At 36.1% G+C, this 26,393-nt stretch overlaps 1 protein-coding gene across 8 annotated transcripts in view; it reads left to right on the top strand.

The window, feature by feature from the left end:
• LOC126284080 (uncharacterized) overlaps positions 1 to 24,823 on the top strand; it is an 86,707-nt gene extending 61,884 nt beyond the window's left edge. For all 8 annotated transcript variants that reach the window (XM_049982714.1, XM_049982719.1, XM_049982711.1 and 5 more), the window contains exons 10-14: positions 2,682 to 2,795; positions 4,090 to 4,352; positions 5,142 to 5,576; positions 7,138 to 7,525; positions 12,334 to 24,823. In XM_049982714.1, the coding sequence (XP_049838671.1) occupies positions 2,682 to 2,795; positions 4,090 to 4,352; positions 5,142 to 5,576; positions 7,138 to 7,525; positions 12,334 to 12,957 (1,824 nt within the window). In that variant the 3' untranslated portion in view covers positions 12,958 to 24,823. The remainder of the gene's footprint in view (positions 1 to 2,681; positions 2,796 to 4,089; positions 4,353 to 5,141; positions 5,577 to 7,137; positions 7,526 to 12,333) is intronic.
• The last annotated feature ends 1,570 nt before the right edge of the window (positions 24,824 to 26,393 follow it).

The following is a 26,393-nucleotide window of genomic DNA, read 5'->3' as shown; positions in this document are numbered from 1 at the left end:
ATCGGCAGATGGTGTAACAACACTAGTATAATATTTTAATGAGTTTAGTTTTTACGCTATGCAGCAAATAATATTAGTTTATTCTGGTATCTGCTATGTGTGTTGTGGTGTGGGTCATGTATTTTTATTTATAATTTTCTGCTTGGCTTGTGAATGTGTCCAGTGAATCATTAAACTGTAATGATGATTTTGACTTTGTGCCAGACATTAACAGTGCTGGACATTTCTAGATACAACTGTTTGGTGATTTGTTGTGAGGTTGTCTCCTTCATATTAGCTAACAGTCGCGTAAATGACACAAATGCAATTATTTCACAGCAATGAGAAGTCACACATCTTATAAGCTAGTCTCCTGCATATTGTCTTGTGATAAGCAAGTTGATTAACTAGTCTATAGTACTGTGTGTCATGGAAATGTATGTCATTATCGCAGGATAACATAGCAGATAATACAGTGTGTTATTGTTAATGAATATATTTTGTAAAGATTACAGATGCTCAGAATTTACATTTTTTATCTAGAATGTAGACCATTCTTTGGGGAGGGGGATTTCATGTAACATTTAGTGAATTTTAGCCTGTGAGTAAGACTACACATACACCCTAAATTTATTTTTCTGTTTCCCACTTATCCCAGTAACTGCAACCACCACCACCACCACCACCACCACCACCACTATCATGATTGTAGTCATCAGCCATTTAATGTCCACTGCTGGATAAAGACCTCCTTTGACTTCTCCATGGATTACAGTTTTCAGCTGTGTGCATATATATTTTTTCTGTATGTTTCCATACTGATCATAAACTTCCTTTATTTTGAGACATCAAAAGCTTAGTTTTAAAAACCTTATTTATTTATCAAAAGCACTCTATGCCATTGTTACTCTTCTTTTTATGTATTTTCCTTTTCGTCTAGTTATTGTTTCAGCTATCCTAAATACAAAAAAATATGAACTGATACTCTGACTTCATTATTAATTGGTTTTTATTTTCTATGGAATGTGATGGTTATACATTGTTTTGTATTATTATAATTGATTTAGGCGGCCTAAATTAAAACGTGATGTGGTCCCATAGCATGGTTATAGTTCATCTGTGCTAGCGACGTGGGTTCAGAAAACCATTAACATGTATTTCTTATCAGGTTACCCAGTTTAAGGACCTGAAAACTTTGACTAGGAACCCTTGAAATAGCTTTTTGTATGGAATCACTTTGTCTGATTTCTCTTTCAACTTTGAATGTCTCAGCAGAATCTTGATGAAATATAAAGGAAGCTATAGAATTGATACTTTAATTCTTTAGAACATTATAACATATGTAGAATTGATGCTTTGTTTTGAAGGGTACTGAGCTAGGTGGTATAATGGTAGGACACTGTACTTGAATCTGTAAAAGAAAGTAGTTCAAATCCTCATCTCGCCATCCAGATTCACAATTTCCATGGTGTCGTAACTTACTTAAAGGTAAATGCTGGTCTGTTTCCTTGAAACAGACATAACTGATTACTTCCTGTTCCTCCCTAAGCTGAGCTTCATCTCTAATGACGTTGTTATCAATGGATATTTAAACCCTAATATTCTTTCCTTTCTAAAGGATATTGGCATAATTTTAGTTGAAATTGCATTTTGATAATGTATGAGTCCCGGACAAAGTGGTTTTGGATACCCATTACTCTGTTCTATAACTTTGTTCATGACTTGCAGATGAACCATTGTGATTTATTCATAGCCAATGTCTAGTGGTCTTTCTGTGTGGTTTTGGTAATTGTATTTAGTATGGAAAGTCTGGTGGTTCTATAGCTTTTTATCTCTTGTGTTCCCCTTTGTTGCAAAGGAGGATTATTACAGCATTGTTCCAGTTTGGAAATTGCCTTTATTTCACAAACATCTAGTCATAGTTTTTAAAGTTCCTATTGTATAACTTTTCATCCAGCATTAGTCATTTATAGTGAAACACCATCATCTCCATGAGAGTTTCCTTTCTTCCATACCTGGAATGACTTTATATGCCTTACTTGGTATTACACCTGGAGCATCATTATTAACTATGTGTTTCTTATTCATTTCTTGAACAAAATAATTATTTAACCTTTTAGACTGTTAACTTCTATACTTGATGTACAGTTTTATTTATTTTTATTTGATACCAATAATTATCGCCCAACAGAAACACCTTCACATCTTTTACTCTAAATTACGTAATGTTTCAGATGCTTTACTTGAAAAGGAAATTTTAGAACATAATTTCTCATTGAAGCCCATTTGTAGCATACACTTAGTTGTCAAAATAGGGCAGGGTAATTTATCATATCAGAAGTAAAAATGCTCTTTGGAAATTGTCTTGAGAATAGTAGATTTATATCTCTACTGAATTGCTTGTATCTTGAACAAAGGAACTTAGAATCACAAGCCTTACAATAGCATTACTGATAATTTAATAATGTATACTGAAAAAATCTAGTATGACAGGAGGAAAAAAAATTAAGTTGTTATTATATTTTTTGCCAGGTGAGATAGTTGATATTGTAAAGTAAATGGATTGCATGGAGTTTCATGAGAAAGTAATTATATAATTTCAGTAGTTAGCAGTGCTGTTATAAGGAGCCCATTTGAATATGTATTGCTATTTCATGCTGTAAAATTTTGAGGTGTTTATTTATTCCAATGCTAAATTTTAGGAGCGTAGTGGGGACAATGAGGATGATGATGACAATTGTGCAGATGAAAACTGGTACTCGAGTGATGAAGAGGATGTACCTTTGACTGACTTACTGAAGAAGCTGTCCAATCAGGTATGCTATTGTTTGTATTTATCTTTCTTCCAGCCCATCATATTCGTTATACTGGATCTGTGTAAACAAGAGACAGTTACAATACATGTTATGGATAGGAAAGGTATGGAATTAGGACCAGTTACACAGGAACATTGGAAAGTCCCGAGCAAGTCACAGAAAATAATAGTAGTTTAATATACAAACTACATACATAAATATTTACTATTAGCACAGAAATTTAAGAGCTTCCAGTTGCAACATATGCTTGAAATGGCGGCTGTGTTCAGAAATGCATGTGCGCTATCAGATCAGAATGTTGGAGGCAACTTGAGGAACACTTTTACTCTGTACACTGATGTTAACTGCACTCACGTTGTATGTTGTAAGGACCTCCACTCTGTATGGATTGTATGTTTGGAGCCAGTGTTGTAAGTTAGAGATACTGAGTGTGATAACAGAGATCTTAACTTCAACTTGTGTTTTAGACACTTCCATACAAATACTGTAATGGTGTTAGTGCTCTCTACAGCCTCACCTTTCATGGTTTTATGCTTAGTCAGTCTGCATAGTCTTCTAGATCTCTTCCTAATTATAATGAAAAGTCATTTGTGCTAACCAGCACTTAATTTATGTACCCACCCATACTGCTTTTGGATATGTGTGAAGAATCTCACCTGAAATGTGTGTTTATGACAAATAGTCAGATAAAGTTAAACAGCGAAAACTCTTCACTGCTATAACACATCTTGCATGTGTACTCCTTATTATGTAGTTAGTTAATTAATTAGTTTCATGTTCCATGGAGCATTCTGCACAATATATTATAATCATGTGGAATGTGTCGTTTTACTTTCACTTCACAAAATAATTTGCCATTTTGGTTACATGCTAATTTATAAGATTAATAATTTTTTCTTAATTTTTATTTCTAAATATACAAATGTGAGTTAGGAATTGCTACCCACCACCTGTTACATATTACAACAACAGAAATTCTTCTACAGAATAGGAGTTGTCAAGGAAAAACTTTTTTAGTTTGTTTTCAACTTTTACTGTCATGCTTGCAGGAATTCTTAAAAGTTTTAACCTCACTTGTTACTCTCCTCCAGTGTAATTATAAGAGAATGAAATCACTATATGCTGCAGTGTAATAATAAGAGAATGAAATCATCATATGCTGTAAAATTGTAGCTATCTGCATTTTGAACTTTGTTATAATTCACTTGCATGATAAGAGTGTAAATTATATACATACTTCAAAAGAAAATTGTATATGTGCATCAAATTTGAGTTTTCTGTTTATTTTTTACAGGAGCCTCAGCCGCCTAAACAACAAATACTACAAGATGAACAAGAACAAAAAGAAATGACCCCACCAAAGTCTGTAGATCAGACTTCAGCACCAGTTGTCCCAAGTGTGACAGGATTAACATTGAAAGACTTGTCACAGATAAATATTTCAGAATCAGTTACAAAACTTTTGTCAACAATACGGAACCAAGGTGTTGTGCCAGTTGCAACCAGCATAGCTGTACAGACATCAACAGTTGCTATGGTGACTCAGACACCTGAGAGGTACGTCCGTGTGTTTAACAATACAGGAAAGTGCTCTCTCTCTCTCTCTCTCTCTCTCTCTCTCTCACACACACACACACACACACACACACACACACACTCACTCACTCACTCACTCACTCACTCACTCAGTCACTGCCTCGTCACACTTCCCATCTCATCATGTGTCCTTCCTCTGCCATTTTCTCATTCCGCATACACTACAAACCAAATTTATTACTGTTTCTCTAGTCACTTGCGATGTCACGGAAAAGTGTAATGTCTTAAAGCAGTGTTCAAATGGACATAATTCTGTTTTGGAATCAAAAGGCAAATTTTGCACAGGAAAGACAGTTTCTTTCTTGTGAAATTATGACAGTGAAGAAATGTGTGTAAAGTAAACTACAGAAATCATAAGATGCAATTGCAGGAGTGTCTACGCAGTTGTTGCTTGTGAAGATAAATTTCCTTTTCATTTTTAAAGAAGGGAGTTTGCTGATAGATAATAATAATCTCTTGTGATATGAGATGCTGCAATACAAAATTTGAAAATGTGGCAGCGGCTATGTCTTACATAGTGAACATTCATTGTACAACAGAATGTAACTTTTGACAACTCGCTGCCACTACACAAAATACTAGATGAAATTTCTTACACAACTGTGTTTTGTCTTCATATGTATGCAGTAATTTCATTCAAGATCTGTATGTTAAATACAAAATGTAACTGTTGTCTTGAATGTACTAATGATAGTACTTAGTGGTTGATTTGAATCAAAAGTCTTATTTCCATTATTTCTGCTGTTTTAGAACGACCATTTCGACACCAATACAGTCACCTCAGCAACAGGGCAGTCCTGTGATACGAGACCCTCGTGTTTCCCGGGATCCTCGCAGTAGAGCAGCAGCAGTGGCAGCAGTAGCAGCAGCTGCCGTACCTGTGTCTTCAACTAGTGGTATTTCAGCCGTTACTGCAGCAGCATCAGTGGGGCCTGGGCCTCCAGGTCTTTTGTCCCCAAGTACAAGTTCTTCTGCTCCATCTGAGGCACCTGCTCCTCCTACCCGTCGACCAGACCCACGAACGGCTCGTGCAGATCCTCGCAAGGCTGCAGCAGCGGCAGCTGCCGCAGCTGCTTCTGCATCCACATCATCTGTTGGAGCTAGTCCAGGTGGAGATGACAGCCACAGCAAAGGCATTTTGTCTGGCCCACCACCTCGGCGGACGAGCTTTACGAGTATCTACAGGTATAATATGAGTTATGGGAATTACATTACATAAAATGGCAGGGTATAAAAGATGTAGTTTAAAATCTGAATGCAGACGAAAATATCCACTATCCATTATGAATAATGCACAAGGTATCATCCTACTACTGCAAAAATATCAGCTGTGCAGACTGAATAGCATTAAAGAAAATAATCTTTTCTATTGCAATGTTTTACTATTGTTTTTATTTTTTGTGTAGTTCATAGAATGGTTACATATGTATTTGCTGAGTATTTTAAATTATCTGCATTTTTGTTTATATACTCTACAAACCAGTCTAAAATGCATGGCAGAGTGTGCGCTCCATTTTACCAGTTATTTGGGCTTCTTCCCATTTTACTCATAGATGGATTGTGGGAAGAATGATTGTGGAGATGCCTCTGTGCAAGCTCTAATTATTCTAATTTTGTCTTTGCAATCCATATGGGAGTGATAGATAGGGGGTTGTCATATATTCCTAGATTTATCACTTCAAGTTGGTTCTAGAAACTTTCTAAGTAGGTTTTCTCGGGATAGTCTGGATAGTTTGCATCTATCTTCAAGTGTCTGATCCTCAGTCATTACCTCTTGTTTCCTCAACTGCTGCCAAAATAGCCTTTTTTGAAAACATGTTGAATGAGGCCTCCATGCATACACACCGAGTGCACATTGTGTTCCTTCCCATTCCTTGCTGCTCTTTCCCTAAGGGGTACCATTATTTGCCATATGTTCGAATTGCCAATGATTAATAGACCCTACCCTTTTATGTTTGGCCTCCCTTAACATGGGACTCAGCACATTTCCCAAGAGGTGAAATCAGTCTCGTTGACTTACTTTAGGTATAAGTGGGAGAAGCACCTCGAACTACTTAGTTAGGGGGATGTGTGTAACATCCTGAGTAGTAGGACTTGCATATTCTCTGAAATTTAGATCATGTCCTAAGCAGAATTAGTTGTAATAACTTTTGTTCAATGCAATGACTTATTTCATCTGTTTAGAGGCATATTCATAGGCAACAAGGCTTGAGTCCTCAATTGAAACACAATTCTGGCTTCTCGTAGGCATTCATTGTAGCACATACTGCATTAGAAATACATAATTTCAGTAATGTCTTTGAGGCCATGACAAAGTGAAATTCGCCACTACTTAAGTTATCCCAGAGATGCTAGTACAACAGTATAGTTGGAAAACCTCTGAATAGTTTTGGAGATATGGCAAGGAACTAATGGGAAGTTGCGAGGATGTGCTCAGATAGTTCAATTGGCTGTCTTACTGTTTTATACCAGTTTTGATTGTTTGCTACTTGAGATGTACCTACATACACCAAACAGTAGTCGTTCACAGAGAATAACATAAAAAATATTGAAGTGCAGCCATCACTTACTGCTGATGCAAAAGATAAAAATTGTTTGTTACTGTTGAGTGTCTTTTAATTTTAAATATTTTGTAGCTATGTCTATATTCTATACTTTGGCATCTGATAAATTCCTTATGATTATTTTCAATAACCATGTAAGTTATCTTAATTAATAGAAACATATTATTTACATTTGTGTGCAGCAATGCAATAACTTCGCCAGGCGATGTGGATCTCCGTAACCTACCTCGCATGACTGCTGCAGCTACAACAGCATCCTCATCTACAACAGGAGATGTGGACCTGAGGCATGTCGGAGATACTGATTTTAGGCATATCACAGGATTTGGTGGGTCCAGTGACACTGACCTGCGGCCACGAATTTCAGCTGATCCTTCAGCTGCTCTTAGCGGAGATGTCGATCTTCGCCGTGTCCTCGAGTTGCCTTTTAAACCAGTACCAATGCATACACCAGCTACTGAAATAGATGCTTCTCTCACTTCACATCCTCCAATTCCATACAAGGTTGTAGAAATCACCATTCCAAGGCCTGATTACACGAGGCTGAAGCTGAGTACATCTGATCCACAGGTAAGGAACATTCATTGCAAATTCAATAGTGTGATGCATTATAGAAATCGTTCATTAAAAGAGATACATTTAAAGAAGTGACATCTTATTGATTGGCAAAGAAATACGGTGGAACATTGCTTAACGAGCACCTCCCAATAATGCGCAATTTGCGTAATGAGCAAAACAAATTGTAAAAAAATACTTGTTTAACAACCGATATTTTGCACAACGAATGATTGTTTGCATAATGAGCAATGACAACGTCACCCCCATTTGCACATGGCGCGGTAAATGTTTCAACAATATGAACATCTTTTATTGTCAGCAGCGGCAAATGAACAATGTCTTTAGTACATACTGCTGTCTGGGTTTAGCTCTGTTTCCACTACCATCTTAGGGCAGCTTGTAATCACACATTTTTCTAAACTTGAGTTCATGCAGTGTTTTTTTATGTGCAAATTTAATAACCATCATAGAAATGTCACCGAAGATAAAGCTGCTAGAAGACAACCACGAGAGAAAGAAAAGACCTTAGAAATGAAACATAAAATCATTGAAAAATGCAAATGTGGTGCGAGTGTTGCTGATTTACCATGCACAGACAATCGGTCTACATCAACCATTTGCGCTACCCTCAAGAACAAGGACAAGATTAAGGAGATATATGCTTCAAAGGAAGTGACAAGACTACGTAAAGAATGGTTTCGTATTCTAGCCAGCGTCATAAGTTTGCTCCTTACGTTGATAAATGAAAACAGTTACAAGGTGACACTGCTAACGGAAACATCATTTGCGAGAAGGAGAAAATGATTTTCGCTGACCTTGTTAAGAAGACACCAGGATCATTAGTGCCAAAGAAGTGTTTAAGTGAAACCATGGGTGATTTGAGAAGTTTAAGAAAAGAACCGGCATGCACAGCATTGTGAAGCAAGGCAAAGCAGCCAGTCCCGATGCAAAGGCTGCAGAGTACTTCATCAGAAACTTCAACATGCTCGTAGATTCTGAGGGCTACCTGCCACATCAGGCTTTTAATTATGATGAGACAGGTCTATTCTGGAAAAGTGGCAGAGGAGAATGCATTACCCAATCACAAGCCAAGGAAAGACTGTCTCGCACTGCTATTCTGTGCCAATGTGAGTGGCAGTTTGAAAATTAAACTGCTGCTTGTTTACCAGTCAGGAACTCCATGAATCTTCAAGAAGTGTAAAGTCCAGAGGAGTAGGTTAAATATGCCATGGAGGTCCAACAACAAGGCTTGGAGGGCACATGATCTTTTTTTGTGATTGGATCGATGAAGTGTTTAGTCCTTCAGTGGAAAAATATTTGCTTGAGATGAATCTGCCATTCCATGTCTTGCTTTTTATGGACAACGGTCCTGCCCATTCTACAGGTCCACAAGACCACCTCAAGGAAGAATTTCAATTCATCGAGATCCAATTTCTGCCTCCCAACACCACTCTGTTACTCCAGCCTGTGGACCAGAAGATTATTTCTAACTTTAAGAAGCTCTAAAGTGAAGCACTCTTTGAGCATTGCTTTGAGTTAACTGAAGCTACCAATCTCACACTCAGAGAGTTTTGGAAATATCACTTCAACATTGTTGCCTGTGTCAAGATAATCAAAAAGGTATGGGAAGAGGTTACCAAGAGAACAGAACTCTCACTTCTGCTTGGAAAAAGCTTTGACCGGAGTTAGTTGTCAAATGTTACTGAGGCATTTGAGTCAGTACCTGTGGAGCCTGTAGTCTACAAGATTGTGTCTTTGGCCAAGAGCACGAGTCTAGAAGTGGATAACAATGATATTGATTAACTCGTGGAAGATCACAGCCAATAAATGACCGCTGAAGAGGGGAGTTGCAATGTATTTCACAGCAGGAAATTGTGGCAAGGATTTCTTCGGAGGAGGAGGAGGATTAGGATGAGGATGAGGAGGAAGCAGTAACAGCAAAGCACTAATCTTCTGGCTCAATAAGGGAAATGAAAGCATGGGAATCAGTTGCATCATACATTGAAAATCATTACCCCAATAAAGCAGTTGCTACGTGTGCTACATATTTGACAATAATGCTATGTCATATTTTTTGTGAAGTGTTGTAGTGTCAGCAGAAACAAATGACTATAGATAGCTTCCAAGTAAAAAAGAATTAGTTATATATCATGAATAATAAAGCACATAATACTGTATGTTTAATTTTATTTGAATAAATGGCATGAATAAGATGAAGTTCTTAGTAATTTTCTGCATGGGGTGTATTGTATTTTACATTAATTTATGTGGGATAAGTTGTTTTGCTTAATGATTGTTTCACCCTATGAATAAGATTCTGGACTGAATTATGCTCGCTATGTGAGGTTCCACTGTATGTCCTATTTATTATGTGGTACATGTACATTCAAGTTATCTCCGTCTTTCTGTGCTGTTGTGTGCCAAGAAGTAAGGGTTCATGTAACCATGCAATGGGTATAGGTCTAACATGGTTTTGCTCATTTGCTTTGATTCAACGTTTTGTACATTTAATTGTCACTCATTTCTGTGTGTTATCATACGTCCTTTCCTTTTATTGTTATTTCTTTACAGCTATATTATGTGTTGCTTTTTCAAAATCTTCATGGTGATTTTTTCAGTTTTTTTTAAGTTAACTGTTTTCCTCTTGTTGCATAATAGTTCAACCTTACTGTTTAATATTATTATAATTTTAAGTTTTCTCTCTTTATGTATTCCTGCCCCTGCACCTCCTGGCACCCTCTTTTCTGTGTTTGTGTGTGTGAATGTTTTAAAGAATTTCCAAAGCTGATTTGCATTCTTCAGTCTCTTACTGCAATGCTTATATACTTGAAGTATTTCATCTAGACGATGGATGTGTGGTTGACTTTACTGTCACCATTGTTTCTTTTGGTGCCCCCCCCCCCCCCTCTCTCTCTCTCTCTCTCTCTCTCTCTCTCTCTCTCTCTCTCTCTCTCTCTCTCTCTATCATAATGCTGGCAGTATTATTTTTGGCTCTACATACTTTCTTGAATGTAGTCTGTGGTGTAAAACTGCACAGCATAGCCAAAGGTCTATGTTTAGGTTGGAAGCTGACAGCTTGGATGTAGGGTGGGAAAGCCAATGAGTGGAATTACTGTAATTGTTATGGTGTATGCTATTAGCAGGTTTAATGTTTACTGGTTTTCTAATATTCCTGATCTCTATACATGAGAGCATTCTTAATTACCTCCAATTTTAAATTGACATAACTTTCTGAATGTCTTAGCCTTCTAGGATACCAAACAAATCTCTATTAATGCTCGTTTCTCTGTAACAGCTTCACTGTATCTCGACCAAACTATTGTGCAGAAATATCTCCAGTTCTTCTAAAGCATATTGTATGGCCCACTGTCATCTTTTCCCCAACAGTGACCTCTGATGTATTATTTGTCTTGAGAACCTTTTTTTCTTGATGCAAGTACAAGATTTGGTTGTTATATTGCCATTATTTAAACTCTGTAATACAAAACATTAACTTGTGAACAAAAAATAAAACTGATTGTAACCACGATTTTTCTATTTTAATTGACAGTAAAGCATGCTTTCCCCCAATAATATATCAGTTTAACTGGATAAATTACCATAATCGTCAGCCACTGCTGAACATTGGCCCTCCAAAATTCTCCATGTGTTATGTTCTTCAGCAATAGCTTCCATATTGTTGTTTCATGTTTTCTGTTGTTCTGTACCCACATTCCACTCAAGTCATCATTTTTGTCTTTTTTTCCCTCTAATAATCCAACAAAGAATTTCATTGGTAAATCTGTCACTCATTCTTTGGCTATACCTCCCACCCATTGCACTTTATATGCATTATGGATGTATCTTTATTTACCGCTCTAGTTTGTTCCCTAATTCAACTGTTTCCACAACTTTACAGATCTTAAAGTAATGGTATTACTCTGTGAATAGGAAGACATAGCAGGTGTCGAGAATCTGAATGAATAAATAATGAATGCTCACTGAGCAACTCAAAGGGTTTGATATGTTCTCACATTGGAGTTCCATTTGTTTCTCTCATTAGTCTAAATTGTTTATAAACTTTCACTTCAGGCATATTGGAAGCTTAGTTTCAAAAATAATGTTTAATTTCAGCACTCGAGCCATATTTACTCCGTTTTCCTGTGCTTTCATTAATTGCCGTAAACTGTGCTAAATACAGAAAAAATTGAGCAAGTGTTTCTGTTACTTCATTGTTAATTTACTCTATTTTCTTTTGGAAATGTTTGCTGTATATTTACTTCAGTCTTAATAGTTGATTTTCTGACCTTTACTTTCCCAATTAAATTCTACAGTTAGGCAGGCAAGCCTTACAATGGCCTCAGCAGAATGAAAGTGGTCCTGTTATGTCCCATTAATATATATTCCTTCTTAATTTTCACAGCTTAGGGTTTTGAAAATTTTTCTGTGGAGCTGAAGAGAATAATTTTGCTGATACAGAATCAGTAGTTTGATGGATTCAAAAGAGTTGTTAATATACATTTACTTCAAATTGAACCAAAAGCTTTTTTAAAAATACTCATGTATCCTAGGCACAGTTGTAATTCATACTTTCACCTTTTTTCAAAGATCCATTTGCAGTATCCACTTCTGCAACCAGCTTGTTTCTTTTCTTGTGGTTATGATTATAAAAGAATCTTTTAGATTAAAGATAGACCGTTGATATATAGGGTATATAGTTTGTCATTTCTGTACAAAATTTGTTGATATTATTATGTTTATCATATATGAAGATGTGCTTACATAAAATGTACTTACCCTTATTTGTAAGATGTTGTGTTTATTGAATTGTGTTCTTACAGGCAGAGAATGATCCACGATTACGCAAAATATTCAAGTTACCTGATCCCCCTGTGACTACCTCTTCAAAGACTTCCACAAGCTGTCCAACAACAACTACTACTACAACTACAACAACCACCCCTAGGACAGATCCTAGACGCTTGGCAACTCCAACTTCAGCTTCCTCAAATGCAGCAAGTGTCAAATCAACAGTCCCGCACACTGCAGTTACTGTCTCAAGTTCTACAGTTGTACCTGCCCCTGAACCAAATACTCTTGGTGTACCACAGTCACCTTTTGGAAATGTGGGTGATCTAGGTGTGGGACCTGTTGGCATGGTAATGCCTGGTGTTGGAACAATGGCCAATGTGGATCCTCGGCTACCAAGGACACCTGCAGTGAATACGGGTCGTCAAGGCTTGCTAGGTGTAGCGCCCCCAGGTTTCCCTGTTGCACCCAATCCAGCCTTAGCTGTAGGTATGCGGATGCCATTTTTTCCTGTGGAAGATGGTGATGGAGGCCACTGGAATCCAATGCAACCACATCAGCAGAGACCTATATGGAGAGGAATGCGCAGAAATGTCCCAGGTGCATTTGGTGAGCAGGATATGGTTGGTGGACAGACTTTTACTCCATCACTATAGTGTTAATTTAACAATCCCCATCACAATAATTGGCAGTTCATTCAATCAGTACTTTGAGTATACTAGTGTTACTAGTATGTTATTTATTGACTGTATTTGAAGTGTGTTCTCATGGCTACACTTCAACAGTGCAGGTGTTTTGTGTGACGTGCCCGAGCTGTGGTATCATGTATCCTTGATATCAATACATTCACAATAAATTGAAAAAAAAATAGGTGGTGCTCATAACTACATTTTTCATCAGTCTTTGCATGTAATATATGACTCCTCTTTATATTTTGTGCATTGATTATGCTGGCTGAAGAAAGCCTTGATCTCATTTAGTGAACAATTTTGTAAGTGGCAGCCTGGATTTTTTTAAGGACTTGAATAGCTGAGACAGCAATATGGACAAGTGGAAAAATGGAAAGTGGTGTAATTAATTTTGTACAGATATAAATGTATGTGATATTTAATTAAAAACTGAGGAGTGACTGAAACCATACCATCAACAACTACACTAAGTTTTGAAAGTCTGTCCAAAGTGCAATATTTATGTATAGTTTATATTATGTATCACAAGTATTCCATAGTACTTGCTGCAACTGCTGAAGGTAATATTTATTTAGTTAAGCTGCGGCTAAGATATTTTACTTCTTAGCTGTTAATAGTTGCATTACTATTGTTTTGTTTATGGCAGATGTTCCTACATTAACTGAAAGGGACTTTTGCATTGTGTTATGTAAATATAATGACACAAATAATGAATTACACAAATCATTCTCTAGTTAGTGTACAGTGAATTAACTTTTATACAGCTTTGTTCTATTTTCATATTCTGTTTTACAGTAAATCTCATAAATCAAAATATAAATAAAATTTTCTAAATATTTTTATATCATTTTGCTCTATGAGCTGATGTTTTCCTTTAAGTTGTACAAGATGTGTATAATTAGCCCTAGTATCTATGAAGTTTCACTCCTTTCTCTACAATTTCACATTTTTTGCACTCAGTTTTGCTGTTTTTATTATGTGGCTGAAATTATTATTGATGTGTATAATTAGCCACAAGATCTATGAATTTTTCTCTTTTTTTTTATAATTTTACATTTTTCGTGCTCTTTTTTGCTGTTTTTCTTACTATAGCTAAAATTATTTCATAGTACAGTTCTCCTTTTTAAGTCCATAAAGATTTTTTTAATATATATTTTAAGTCAGTGTGACGAAATACACATATTCGTGAAGCTGATTTAAATAGACAAGAAAGCCTTTCTTGTGCAAGTGCTCAGGAAACTTGTTGGCTTGGGTGAGCATGTGTGTTACCTGCTATTTATGCCTGGTCTTCTAGATGCAATTTTACTTTCTGAAAACTGAAAGTAAAGAAGAGGAGTCTGTCAGCAAAGTTTTATTGTTGGAGAATGAATGTCTTGACAGTTAACTGGTATTCCAAAATCAGTTTCTATCTGAGATTTCAAAGTTTGTATTTAATATTGCATAATAAGACTTCACATTGTTTTTGAGGACCACTGCTCTGTGATGGAAAGGAGTGTTTCCAGGATGTGGTGGTAAATACAAGGTTTTCCTATGTTCGTTTGCATTTTGTTAGAATTCTATTAGAGAGACAGTTCTCACAATCTTAAGTTGTTATTTTTAAGATCTATATTTATGTCCTGCTAATGGGCCAGTCCTGTTAGACTAAACCGTAGTCTGACTAGTCATTCATAATTCTGTTTTAAGATCCCATGAAGAACATTATAGATGACCCCATTGCATTTCTTTTTAGCCCTTTGATATAATTCCAGTATTCAAACGATTTGGATTTATAGAAAAGGAGAGTATGAAATCAATCAGCACATGGGTTCAGATTACAGTGAAACTGACGTGCATCACATATAATAATTGTTATTGGTAGGTGCTATTTTTTAAACCCAGAGTGTTGGATTGCATCATCATGATTTGCACTATATTAGTGTGAAAGGTTTTTACAAGTTGTCTATGTTTGTAGACTGCTTATCATATAAAACAGTTTGTTCCTTTTCTGTTGGAGTGCTACATATATTATTTTCTTGGACACTGGATTTATGTCCTGTGTGTAGCTCACCCCCCCCTCCCTTCTTTGCTGTCAATAGTATTACACATCAAGCAGTCCATGAGTTATTGTCATTACTGCAATAATAGAAATTCCCCAATGGAATGTAAATAATAATTGAGAACTCGGGCAATATCTCATCTTTAACAAAAAATATTGTTTGTTGTACAGGTACACAAAAAGTAATGATTACCGGTAGTTTTCAAACCACTGTTATTGGCTGGAAGAAGAAGATAATATGATGATTTACACACGCTTCTTGTGCAAACACTTCTTTGCCAGACATCCTGCTCACTTTCAGATGATATGCTAGTGTAATGTCATTAATATTACAGCAAGGAAATACTGATACAGAAAGAATGCTTACCTTTTTACAGGATAAAGCATACCTTTTTTGTGAAGTACATGAGTTTTAATTTGAAACGGAGGATTGAATATTCGACACATTCATGAAATTTGTAAATCATGCAGATATACTAGTATATACTACATGTATTTTCAGATGATTATTATTATTATTATTATTATTATTATTCAGTGCAGAGCAGTGGTTAGAGACAGTTCAGTGACCACATAAGTGGCTGTGGAATCAAAACTAGGATATTAATGCAATTATAGTAGCAGCAGAAAGCAACAATGGAAAATCCAGGATGGAATGTAACAGTATAATGAAAAGGATAGTTGCTACTCACCATGTAGCGGAGATGCCGAGTTGCAGATCGGCACAACAAAAAGACTGTCACAAAATAAGCTTTCGGCAAACAAGGCCTTTGTCAAAAATAGACGACAGACACAAAATCATGCAAATGCAACTCATACACAACTTGGTCATGTCATGTCTTGTATGAGAGTTTTGTTTGCACGAGTGTGTGTGTCTGTTTTTGACAAAGGCGTTATTGGCCGAAAGCTTATTTTGTGACAGTCTTGTTCTTGTGCATATCTGCGACTCAGCATCTCTGCTATATGGTGAGCAGCAACTACCCTTTTCATAATACAGTTGCAGCACGTATTTTTTTTTTGTATTTTAGATGGAAGGAAATTTAGTATTTTCTTTCTGTGTGGGTCAGTAGATGTAATTCTATCCTTGATAAGCTGGTGACATTCAAATTGCCTAGTCAGTAGGATTTCGTGCACATGTAACATTTAACACAAAACTTTGTGTTTCCATGAATAGTCCTGTTTTGTCCATGGACGTTTCCAGAATTTTGACTTCAATGAGAGCTATTCATTTGTATGCTGATTTTTCTCACAAAAAATATTTTCAAGTTATGGAAATGTGATCATTCAATGTACCACCATGAGCAGGATAGCACTTTTAATTGCTACTACTTTCCATTGCATGTGATGAATCTTCATTCCTCTATGGTGCTGTTTGATTGTGAGCAATTCATGTACTTACTACTTTTGTTACTTCAGTGCAACACCACTATTTTTTCTGCAACTGATTAATGGTGCGCAAGAGTGATGGTGCACAAGAGTGAACAAGACACTCAAATGTAAAAGTATGAAAAATTATTTCATTCAATAGTAACACTTTATCTCTTTTCTTTACTGGGACTGAAATGTGTATTAAAGACAGTGTACTAGATTAAAAAATTGTAAATATCTCACCCACTCGTGTGATAGAAGGACAATTGTGTATTAAATTTTAGGCATCTGATACGAAATGCTTCAGATAATGTGACATCCTGAATTAGCTGTAGCATATGGTGAACAAATGGGATTGTTATTACGCAGCTCTGCAGATTTATTGTATCTTACTTTGTATCCATTTTTTTGAGACTGCTGGTTTTTGCTGTTTCGCAAATCAAAACGTATGACATGTTTCTTAGGACCCCTGAAGGTCCATTTATCACATGACTATTCACATGCAAGACTTCCACAGATTCTGGGAGATACACAAAATACATTGTAAAAAAAAGGAATAATGCAAATTTCTCCAAATGTGGAAAAACTAACAATTAATATTTCCATCCTTTGCTGGGTCTGACAATTACCTTTCCTCCAACATCCTCAAGTTTATTATAAAATGCTTAAGTCAGAAATGAAGTTTTTCCAGAATACATATTTCTTTCTGTATTTTATGAAGTATGAGATAAGTGACAAAAATGAACAGTAATGGGTAACAATCTATGGCAGTCCTGTGTCAAAGGTGGGGGTGGGGTGGGGGGGCATGGATGGTACAGCAACATTGTGTGAATTGCAGACTTTTCTTTTGGACAAGAGGCATGACTAGGATAGTTTATGGTAAGGCGACTACTTGTGCAAATCAGGAAATTCAGGTTTGTCTCTTAAGATGGAGGAGAATCGTTCTTCTTAGTAAGGAGAGGTGGGGGCAGCACAATATTTTAGGTGTCATGAACACAATATTTTAGGTGCCATGAAGAGTAGATGTTTTTTGTGGTAACTAGCTTATCTAATAAATATTGGGGTAAGGACAGGAGATATTTTATTTTTTTTTTAAATTATTTAGTAATTTAAAATTTTAAAGACTGATTACTATATTAGTATTTTTTCTTTGTCCCTGACAAGCCCTGCGGGCTTTCTCTCACATTTATTATTAGTGACGTGAATGATTACCTCTTATGGCTTCCCATAATCATCAACAAAATTAGGTTCCCAGCAAAGCGACTGACTTTCTGAAACCATCTATATGGTGAAGTATTTTAAGAATTCGGGTATCACACCCCACAGCTATTCACCCTGGTGGACTTACGTTTGCGCGTAATTGACGACAAAAATTTGGAATTTTACACGATGCTCAGTAGTATTAAAACAGAAGAATTATGTACACTGGTTGTGCAGTGTGATGACTAGGATAAGGCCTATACATACTGAAGGGCATGGGTTTGAATCTTGTCAGGTGCTAAATTTGTTTATTTTTAAATCTTTTTAGAAATGCCTATGGCCATTATTTTTATTCAAATAATTGGTTTAAATATAATCTTGTATTTCTATTGCTTTGTCACAGCATTTTAATAATCATGTAAATTTTTTTCATTTTTTATCATTCTTTTTTCGATCAGAATTTCTGTGAATGTGAATTTAATTATAATATTTAAATTAATATTTAAATTAATTATAATATTTAAATATTTGAATATGCTGCTCTATTGGTCTAAAAACAAAAGACAAAATCTATTTATATTGACTGTGCAGTGGCGCCAAAAATTTTTCATTACAATCTATGCATTTAGTTTTTTGTTTTGTAGTCATCATACTAACATTTAAAACATAGCCTAAATTTCTATTACACTATGGACAAAATAATGCAGATGAACGTTTCTTTTTTTTCTTAAAAGGGATTATAAGTAAAACAAAGTTCCGGCAAAATGAGGAGTAGAAATAATGAATGTAATAACATGGGGCAAAAAAGAGGGTGATAAAACAAAAGAAATAAAATCGAAATTAATTAAAATCATGCAAACAGAAATTTCGTCCAGAAAATGTGTGATGGGAAGAACAATGAGAGCAAATGAAGAGCTGATATGATGATTAAAATGTGACGAAGGAATAGAAATAAAAAAATCAATTTAAACCAATTAATTGAATAAAATAATGATAAAGGTAATTTCGATTAAAATTTATAAATAAAAGAAAATTAAAATACTTGGTGAGATAAGAATCCACAACCCTGCAAGTCAAGGCCTTACCTTGTCCATTCCATTACACCATGCAACCAGTAAATATGATAATACTTATTTTATGGTACTGATTGTTACGCAAAGGGCCTACTGGATGAATGGCTACAGAATTTGATAGCTGGTATCTTAACCTATATCACTGTATGTTTCAAAAAGCTGATCCACCACCCCTTGTAAGTGAAAATTGAAAACACTTTCAGCAGTAAGATAGCAGCATTCTTCATGTACAGTAAAGGTAAAATTGCAGATGTTGAAGGAAACAAATTGGATAGAGCTTATGAACTGCACTCCTTATCTAAACTAAAACTGATTTACGGAGAGGCATGAAAAAGGTGAGTCTAGGCCTGGGAGGGGAGGAGGGGGGACTATGGAGGACAGGTCAAGGTCAGCTAAATTATGCCATGATAGAGCAAGAAACAGAACAACTCAAATTATAACATTAGCCAGAAGCTGAAAACATTTTATTTTGTCATCTGGCACAGACTGTCATCCATTTGTACTTTGTTGCTTGGACATCATAATCGTGTAATATGCCGAAAACTTGTCACTAGTGGTGCTGAATGTGTTCGTTGCAGTTAGTGCCTGAATTCGTGGGTAGCTGTCTTGCATTTTATGAAGTATTAATATTAGTATTACAAGTGATTAGGCAAAATATCCATAGAATGTTAAAGACATCAATTGCGTTAAATTAAGTACCTATTGGGGGGGGGGGGGGGGGATCTAATTACTTAACATTCGAAGGAGTAGCAAACTATGAAGTGAGCTTTTCTCATGTTATTTGAATTAAGAGCTTAATATCGAGTGTCATCCTAAATGCCTTCTTTCTGGATTGCTTGGACATTGTAAACATGAAATGTTGGTGAGCCAGTGGCCATTTCGTTATGAAGAATGTGTCTTATTTTGAGGCAGTCTTGAAAACTGAGATATGAGATGGAGTATTGGAAATGAAAACAGTAGTTAGCTTCAGTTTGTCTTGTACATGTATGTGATGTAAATGGAGCTGCTTCTGACTTTGAACGTTGCTTTTGTTATCATATCTCATTTTGGTAGTGTTGTGCTGTTGTAGGCGAAACTACATGAGAATAGTTAAGTAACATTGCTTAAAAACCCACATCCAAGATCAAGAAGTTTCACTTTCGAATGTGGTACAAAAAGTTAATGACTGCCTTGTGCCAAGATCATTAAAGAAAAAAAGTAATGATTTTACTGGACTGGTGAAGTACACACAGTAGATCACCATACACAATTGCTTCAACAAAATGTAATTTTGAATTGTGTTGGACCTTTGTGAAAAACAATTCCCGTTATGAAGAGATGAACTGTAAGGGGAGAGGGAGGAGGGGGGGGGGGGGGGGAGGATGCTATTGGCCATGGCATTGAACAACAAAGTCCGCTTAGATTAAAAGTCTCTTGATTTCCTATTGTTTATTTTCTTTTATGATTATAATGAGCCAGACTAAATAGACTCAAGTTTTGCACAGAACAGAGTATTGAGGAACAATATTGTCAGTATGCAGTTTATATCATATTGGTTTCTCTGTTAATATGATTGTAATATGTGTCCTCACTAAATAACAACAAATTATTCCCAATATGTGTTGCACTAAGCAATAACTAATTCTTTGCAAATGCTATCTGGGGCATCCCCTACAAGACAGTATATAATTTTAATCTGTTTGACAGTGCACATTAAATTGCTACCTCCGGTTCTTATGTTTCAGAAATTAATCATCAGTAGTTATAAAGATATATTCATCCTTTTTGCTCGTTTAATAGGTTTTCTGTTTCCAATCTTGACTCACTGTATGAAGGTTATTCATGACACCGGTACTTAAACTGCAGACTGTACATGTCTGTCTTTTCAAAATGTCACTAATTTTACTATATGGTTTATGTGTTGTGGTGCTTTTGATTTCAGTTTGCTGAGTTCACCTTCATGTGTGCTTTATAACAACAACATACTAAACTTATCTCACACATTGCTATTTTCAATAACATGGGCCTCTTATGAACATGTGGATCTGTTCACAGTAAGTGGGGTCCTTTTCCCAACTTCTCCAGTGTCAGAGGCCACTCTTTGTCTGTTTCCACATACATAGTTCCCATTTTTAAATTTTGCCATAAATAGGAATAGAGCTGTAATTTACTCTCACTTGCTGACTATGTATTTTTCTTCTGGATGCTTTACTTCATGAGAGCCCTAACCTTTAATATTTGATGTGGTTGGTGAATTTAAAATGTAAAAATATGTTGTTTTAGTATATTTTTCTTTCACTCTTTCAAATGTTGGAAAAGTTGTAATTTGTAGTGTGTTAAGTATTTCAATGATAGCCCTTGGGAGTCCTTGCAAATAAAGCACTTCACAAATAGTCCTGTAATCTAAGTTCACCATTTTCCTGTGTGTATCTTCGGTCTGTACGGATCACCTCACCTGGCGATAACTAACACACATTTAGGTTACAGATAATGAAAAACATACCAAGTCTTGTCATAAAAGAACCACGTACAGTACATTAAAATAAAATTATCTTTTGTTTATGAGGTAAAGGGAGAAGTGTTTGGACTTTCAGCTGAAACAAAACAAAAAGTATGTGGACATTTGCAAAAAAAAGGTTCTTAGAAACTGTGTAAAGCTAGTTAAGTACAAATTACTGAACTAAAGAGAGGAAGAATAGTGTGTACACACTATACCATTGCACCTCACTGCTAGTGTTGGTAACAAAATAATGTAAATTTGGACCTGTGTGTCCATTAATATCATAACATTACATCTCTCCTTTCATTGTAGTGTGGACTACACCCTTTCTGGGATGTATGATTTTTACTTTTTGTGCACATTGCTCTTGTAGCAGATTCTAGTTGTCACTCGGTAAGAAACATCAGTTGTTTGATGGATACAGAATATAAATACTGTATGAAAACAAACTGCTTTTTTTCCTGCATGAGATTATGATGCATCTAACTGAAACATATTCTATTTGGTAATACTTCAGACTACCACCTGGTACTGTAATGGGTGCAGATATATGTTAGTTTCTTTCAGACTTTTTGTTTACGGTCTTTGAAGAGACCAACAAGATAATTAAAATCATTCTCAATGGCCCGTAATGTTCTACAGTTCTTTCATGTGATATCAAGTCCAGTCAGCTGCTATGCTTTTTTTGCAGTTATTTATCTCATCATTATTGGTAGATATTCTTTGAGAAGTCCCTGACACTGATTGAGGGCAACTGGAACTTGTTCAAGATGGAAGTGCTTTACTATTGTCTTCACTGATGCCCAGTTCACGTAACTGTAAAAATCTGTGCATCATGTTGTCTTCCATAGACAAGGTGTTAATATTGTGAATTCCACAGTCTATTGCAAGTAAAGCTATCATCAACCTGAATGTTTGCTTGAACATCACTGTGCTTTATTAGGCATGGTCTTATTGTAGGTGGTACACCTTTGATTCCTCTGTTCTCGAAGTGTGCTACCAGCCATTCATGGAGGGGCCTGCAATTTAAGATGGATTCCGAACAATGGTGGAATTTTCCATTTGCAAAATTAATATGTAATTACCAGATGTAAGAATAGTTTTAATTGGGAGAAAAAAATCCTAGAACCAACTGAGGACTGGACCTGGGCCTCTGGATTTTGTAACCCTAGACATACCTACTGAGCCATACGATGTCAATGATATAAATTGGTTGTGCTTTTGTAGGTCTTGTGTGTTGGTGTTCTTTTAAACAGGTGAGAGATAGGGAGAGGTAGTGTGTGTGGGGGGAGGGGGGATATAATTATTGAAGATTGTGTTAAGACTTCAAAAATCATATTCCATATCATAACAGTGTGTGGTGGTGCAGTGAACTGGACTCTCATTAGAGATGAGTAAGAGTTCAAATCCATTAATTGCCACTCAGGTTTACGTTTTTCCTTTATTTTCTTAGATAACTTCAGGTAAATGCCAAATAGGCTCCCTTGAAAAGGCGACAACCAACATCCTTCCCAAATCCCAGGAATCACCCTGTCATCATCATCATCATCTTCAAAATGTAATCTTCTTTCTGTCGAGAGATATGGATGGTAGTTTTACCACTATACTCTACAGGACTTGATGCTAGGCATGAGTGGCTATTACATTTCAAAATTAGCATTCAACCATGAAAGATTTCATTTAAGCAATCACACAACAGTGATGGAAATGTGGCTCTTGGGTGACACATTAACTAGACTGCAATACATACTTATTCTTGAAGTACTCTTTGCAGACAGTTCATCAGTTATTAAGACTACCTACACAGGACCTGACTCCTTTTCACTGGTTTTGCAATGATTGTCAGACTACTTTAAGCCTTTACTGTTTGTGTTAATTTTGTTCAAGAGTTTGCACATTTGCAGAACCAGTTTCTCTCTTACATATACTATGCCAGCAGATACAAGTCTTTTGCTGCCTACACAGAAAGAAATAGTTTTATTCGTTTGAGGACACATCACTGCCAAAACTTGATAGTGGTGTTATTTTGTGCCTTTATTATGCATCAGCATAGGTCAACAGGGTTATTAACAGATTCACCAATGCTTGTGTCATAGCCATATGGCCTTCCTGTTGCCACCCCATTACCTCCCCATGACGGAATTTGTGTATCCAAATTTGTCTACGTAGTGTGTTATTCATGTGAAAGTTAGCAAACATTTTCGAAATGTTTGTGAGTCATTTGGGTACCAGACTAGTAGTCACCTAATGGGATGTGGACACTGCCTAAAATCCCCATCTAGGCTGGGTTGCACGTAGAACCTTGCTGCTAATCTGCTGGGTAGATTCAATCCACAGCCACTTACCTCCCCGTCCCGGAAAAAATGCTTTAACATGCGTGACTATCTGGGTCAGTCGAAATCCTCTTACAAAGCAAAATGTCTGTAGTTAGTGATTGAAGACATGCATACAGCAGGTTCCTCGTCTACAACAAAACAAATCTTTCCATTCTTCGTGTTGTTGTTGTTGTTATGGTGTTCAGTCCTGAGACTGGTTTGATGCAGCTCTCCATGCTACTCTATCCTGTGCAAGCTTCTTCATCTCCCAGTACCTACTGCAACCTACATCCTTCTCAATCTGATTTGTGTATTCATCTCTTGGTCTCCCTCTATAATTTTTACCCTTGCCCTCCAATACTAAATTGGTGACCCCTTGATGCCTCAGACCATGTCCTACCAACCGGATCCCTTCTACTAGTAAAGTTGTGCCACCAACTCCTCTTCTCCCAAATTCTATTCAATACCTCCTCATTAGTTATGTGATCTACCCATCTAATCTTCACCATTCTTCTCATTTTTCATAGTGTGCACATTTTACTGTTGCCACTACTCCCTAAAAAAAGTAGCTTTTAATCTTGACTTTGTGATCTCAATGCAGCTTTTTTTTTAAAATATAAAGAAAATTCTACAGAGTCCAAAGTCTCTAAGTGCTTTGACATCTCATCTTTTGAAAGTTGAATTATTGTTTTGAGAGTTTAACTCTCTTGCAAAGGCCTGTTACAGTTTTGAAATGAGGGATACTTAAATTCCAGGAAATGATATGTAAAGGGTCATTATTTCAAATTAATTACCACAGGCACCAAAGAGAGAATGACATTAAAGGTATATGTGGGGGGCAGGTGGTAGCTAGGGAAATATAGAAAATGTTTCAACTTTGACTACAAGACATTGATTAGACCCAAATGTACTTCATTTCAGTCCATTCTTTCTTTTGTTTGCTACATCACCGGAATACTGATATATTCTCATACAATTATTTTTATTGCAATAAAAAATAATATCCAATAAACGCATTGGAAGATGAAAATGTGCCATAACTGGCACCAAAAAAATGAATATTAAAACTTCACTTTCATGTTCCTTTGCAAATTTTTCTGTTTGCTGCAGTATAATTTATTTCTTTACTCACTAGTAACTGCTCTACCTTCATGGATCTCAGGCATAGTGATGTTTCATTTAATAAATCTAAGCAGTGATAGAGGAATGCAAATGTAATATATTATTACTAGAAATTGGAATAAATCGTAGCAGCCACTTCATATTCTTAACTATATCAACTGGATACCCATTCAGTACATTTACAATGAGAAAGGTCTGTGTTATAGCTACTTTGTTGAAAACTGACATACTGAGACTGTGGCTGTATAAAAAATACAGGTCAATTCTTGCAAAGAAGGAAACCGCAACCAGCCATTTGTATAATGCTATTCACTTATATAAACAGTGCCTTATTTCTACACAGTAGGTTAGTTTGTTTGCAGATGTTTCCGGCTTCACTAAATAATCTTTGGCCTGTTTAGACAGTATCATCCACATTGTTTTATTAACTTTGTGGATTTTAAATGGAACAATTATACTCACACGAAAAAAATGTACTTTGTTACGTAAAATGAAACAGTGGTAGTTTGTAGTGGCAGTGACTGTATATTTATAAAGGCTCTAGGCTGTTCCCCATTAAGACTCAACAACACTTGCGTTGTTGATTTATTACAAAAAATCTCTCCTCTTAAACTTAACCATGCCCCACAGCACGACTAATTTATCACCAAAAATATTTCTCCTCCTAAACTTTACTATATCCTACAGTAAGATGTAGAAGAGGAGTAAATTGAGTACCTAATATGTATTCATAATTGCGAATAAGGGTAACCATCAGGTGTATAATGGAGTGACTACAATGAAACTTTGTGCCAGACCAGGTCTTGAACCCATTATTTCCTGCATATCACAAGCAGTTGCCTTACCATTAGGCTATCTGAGCACACTTCCTGTCTAAAACCTGCACTTGTACATCCTCTATGTGTACTCCTGTACGGGGGATACATAATTGAAAGTCGCTTGTCCAGTACCGGCAGCTAAATACAATTTTGCCTTGCCTTTGTTGTTGATGCCTGTCCGAAGGAACATTGCATCGTACTTCTGAACAACACAGGAACTGCAAAATCATAGTAAACTGAATGGTGAACGGATACAATGCCGAGACCACTACAGGATAAAGACGTCTGATTCTACATATTGTGAATTTCCTCCATAATCCCTCTCAGATATATCATATGTATGCTACCTGATTATGTAACTCATTTTCTTGGCCATCTTCAGGATATAAGAAGAGAGAGTGACTGTGTAATATGATGTCTATTTTTGATTTTTTTCGGTAGTAAAAATATTTCAAACCAAATCCATGTAAACTCCAAACATAAGATGAAAGGCTTGGAAGCATGATACAAAGGAGTAGGAGAATGTAGTAGCAGAGAGAATAAGATCCAGTTCTTTTAATATACTTGTCATCTGAAATGGAAATAATTGTTCAAAGGACAGGTCACAACAACACTTAGACGAAATGCTGAAATAAGGAAAACTAGTGATGATCAGGGCATTCAAATTTCCACGTGCACTGAAATTTGTACTTTGTATTTCAAGGGACATCCTTGAACCTGAATTTTTTTTCCAGCCTCTTGCTCCCATCCATTTTTTGGGCGTAAGCCTTAAAATTCTCTAAAATTAATTTTTTTGTGTACCTTTGTTGCTTAAGATCTTTTAACAGACATCACAGCTTATCTCATCTGACGGTGGTAGTCTTTCCTTCTGTTTCACTGTGGTATTGACATACTCCTTGGTCTATTTTTGTCTTTAGATAGGGATACATGAATGTCACAAAAATGCTACTTCATTAACTGTGAGGCCAGATTCCAGTAAAGGCAGAATATTTT

Source organism: Schistocerca gregaria, chromosome 8 (genome assembly GCF_023897955.1).
Source record: "Schistocerca gregaria isolate iqSchGreg1 chromosome 8, iqSchGreg1.2, whole genome shotgun sequence".
Taxonomy (NCBI): Eukaryota; Metazoa; Arthropoda; class Insecta; order Orthoptera; family Acrididae; genus Schistocerca; species Schistocerca gregaria.
The sequence above is the reverse complement of the archived record's forward strand: the minus strand, read 5'-3'. Positions and strand labels throughout refer to the sequence as shown.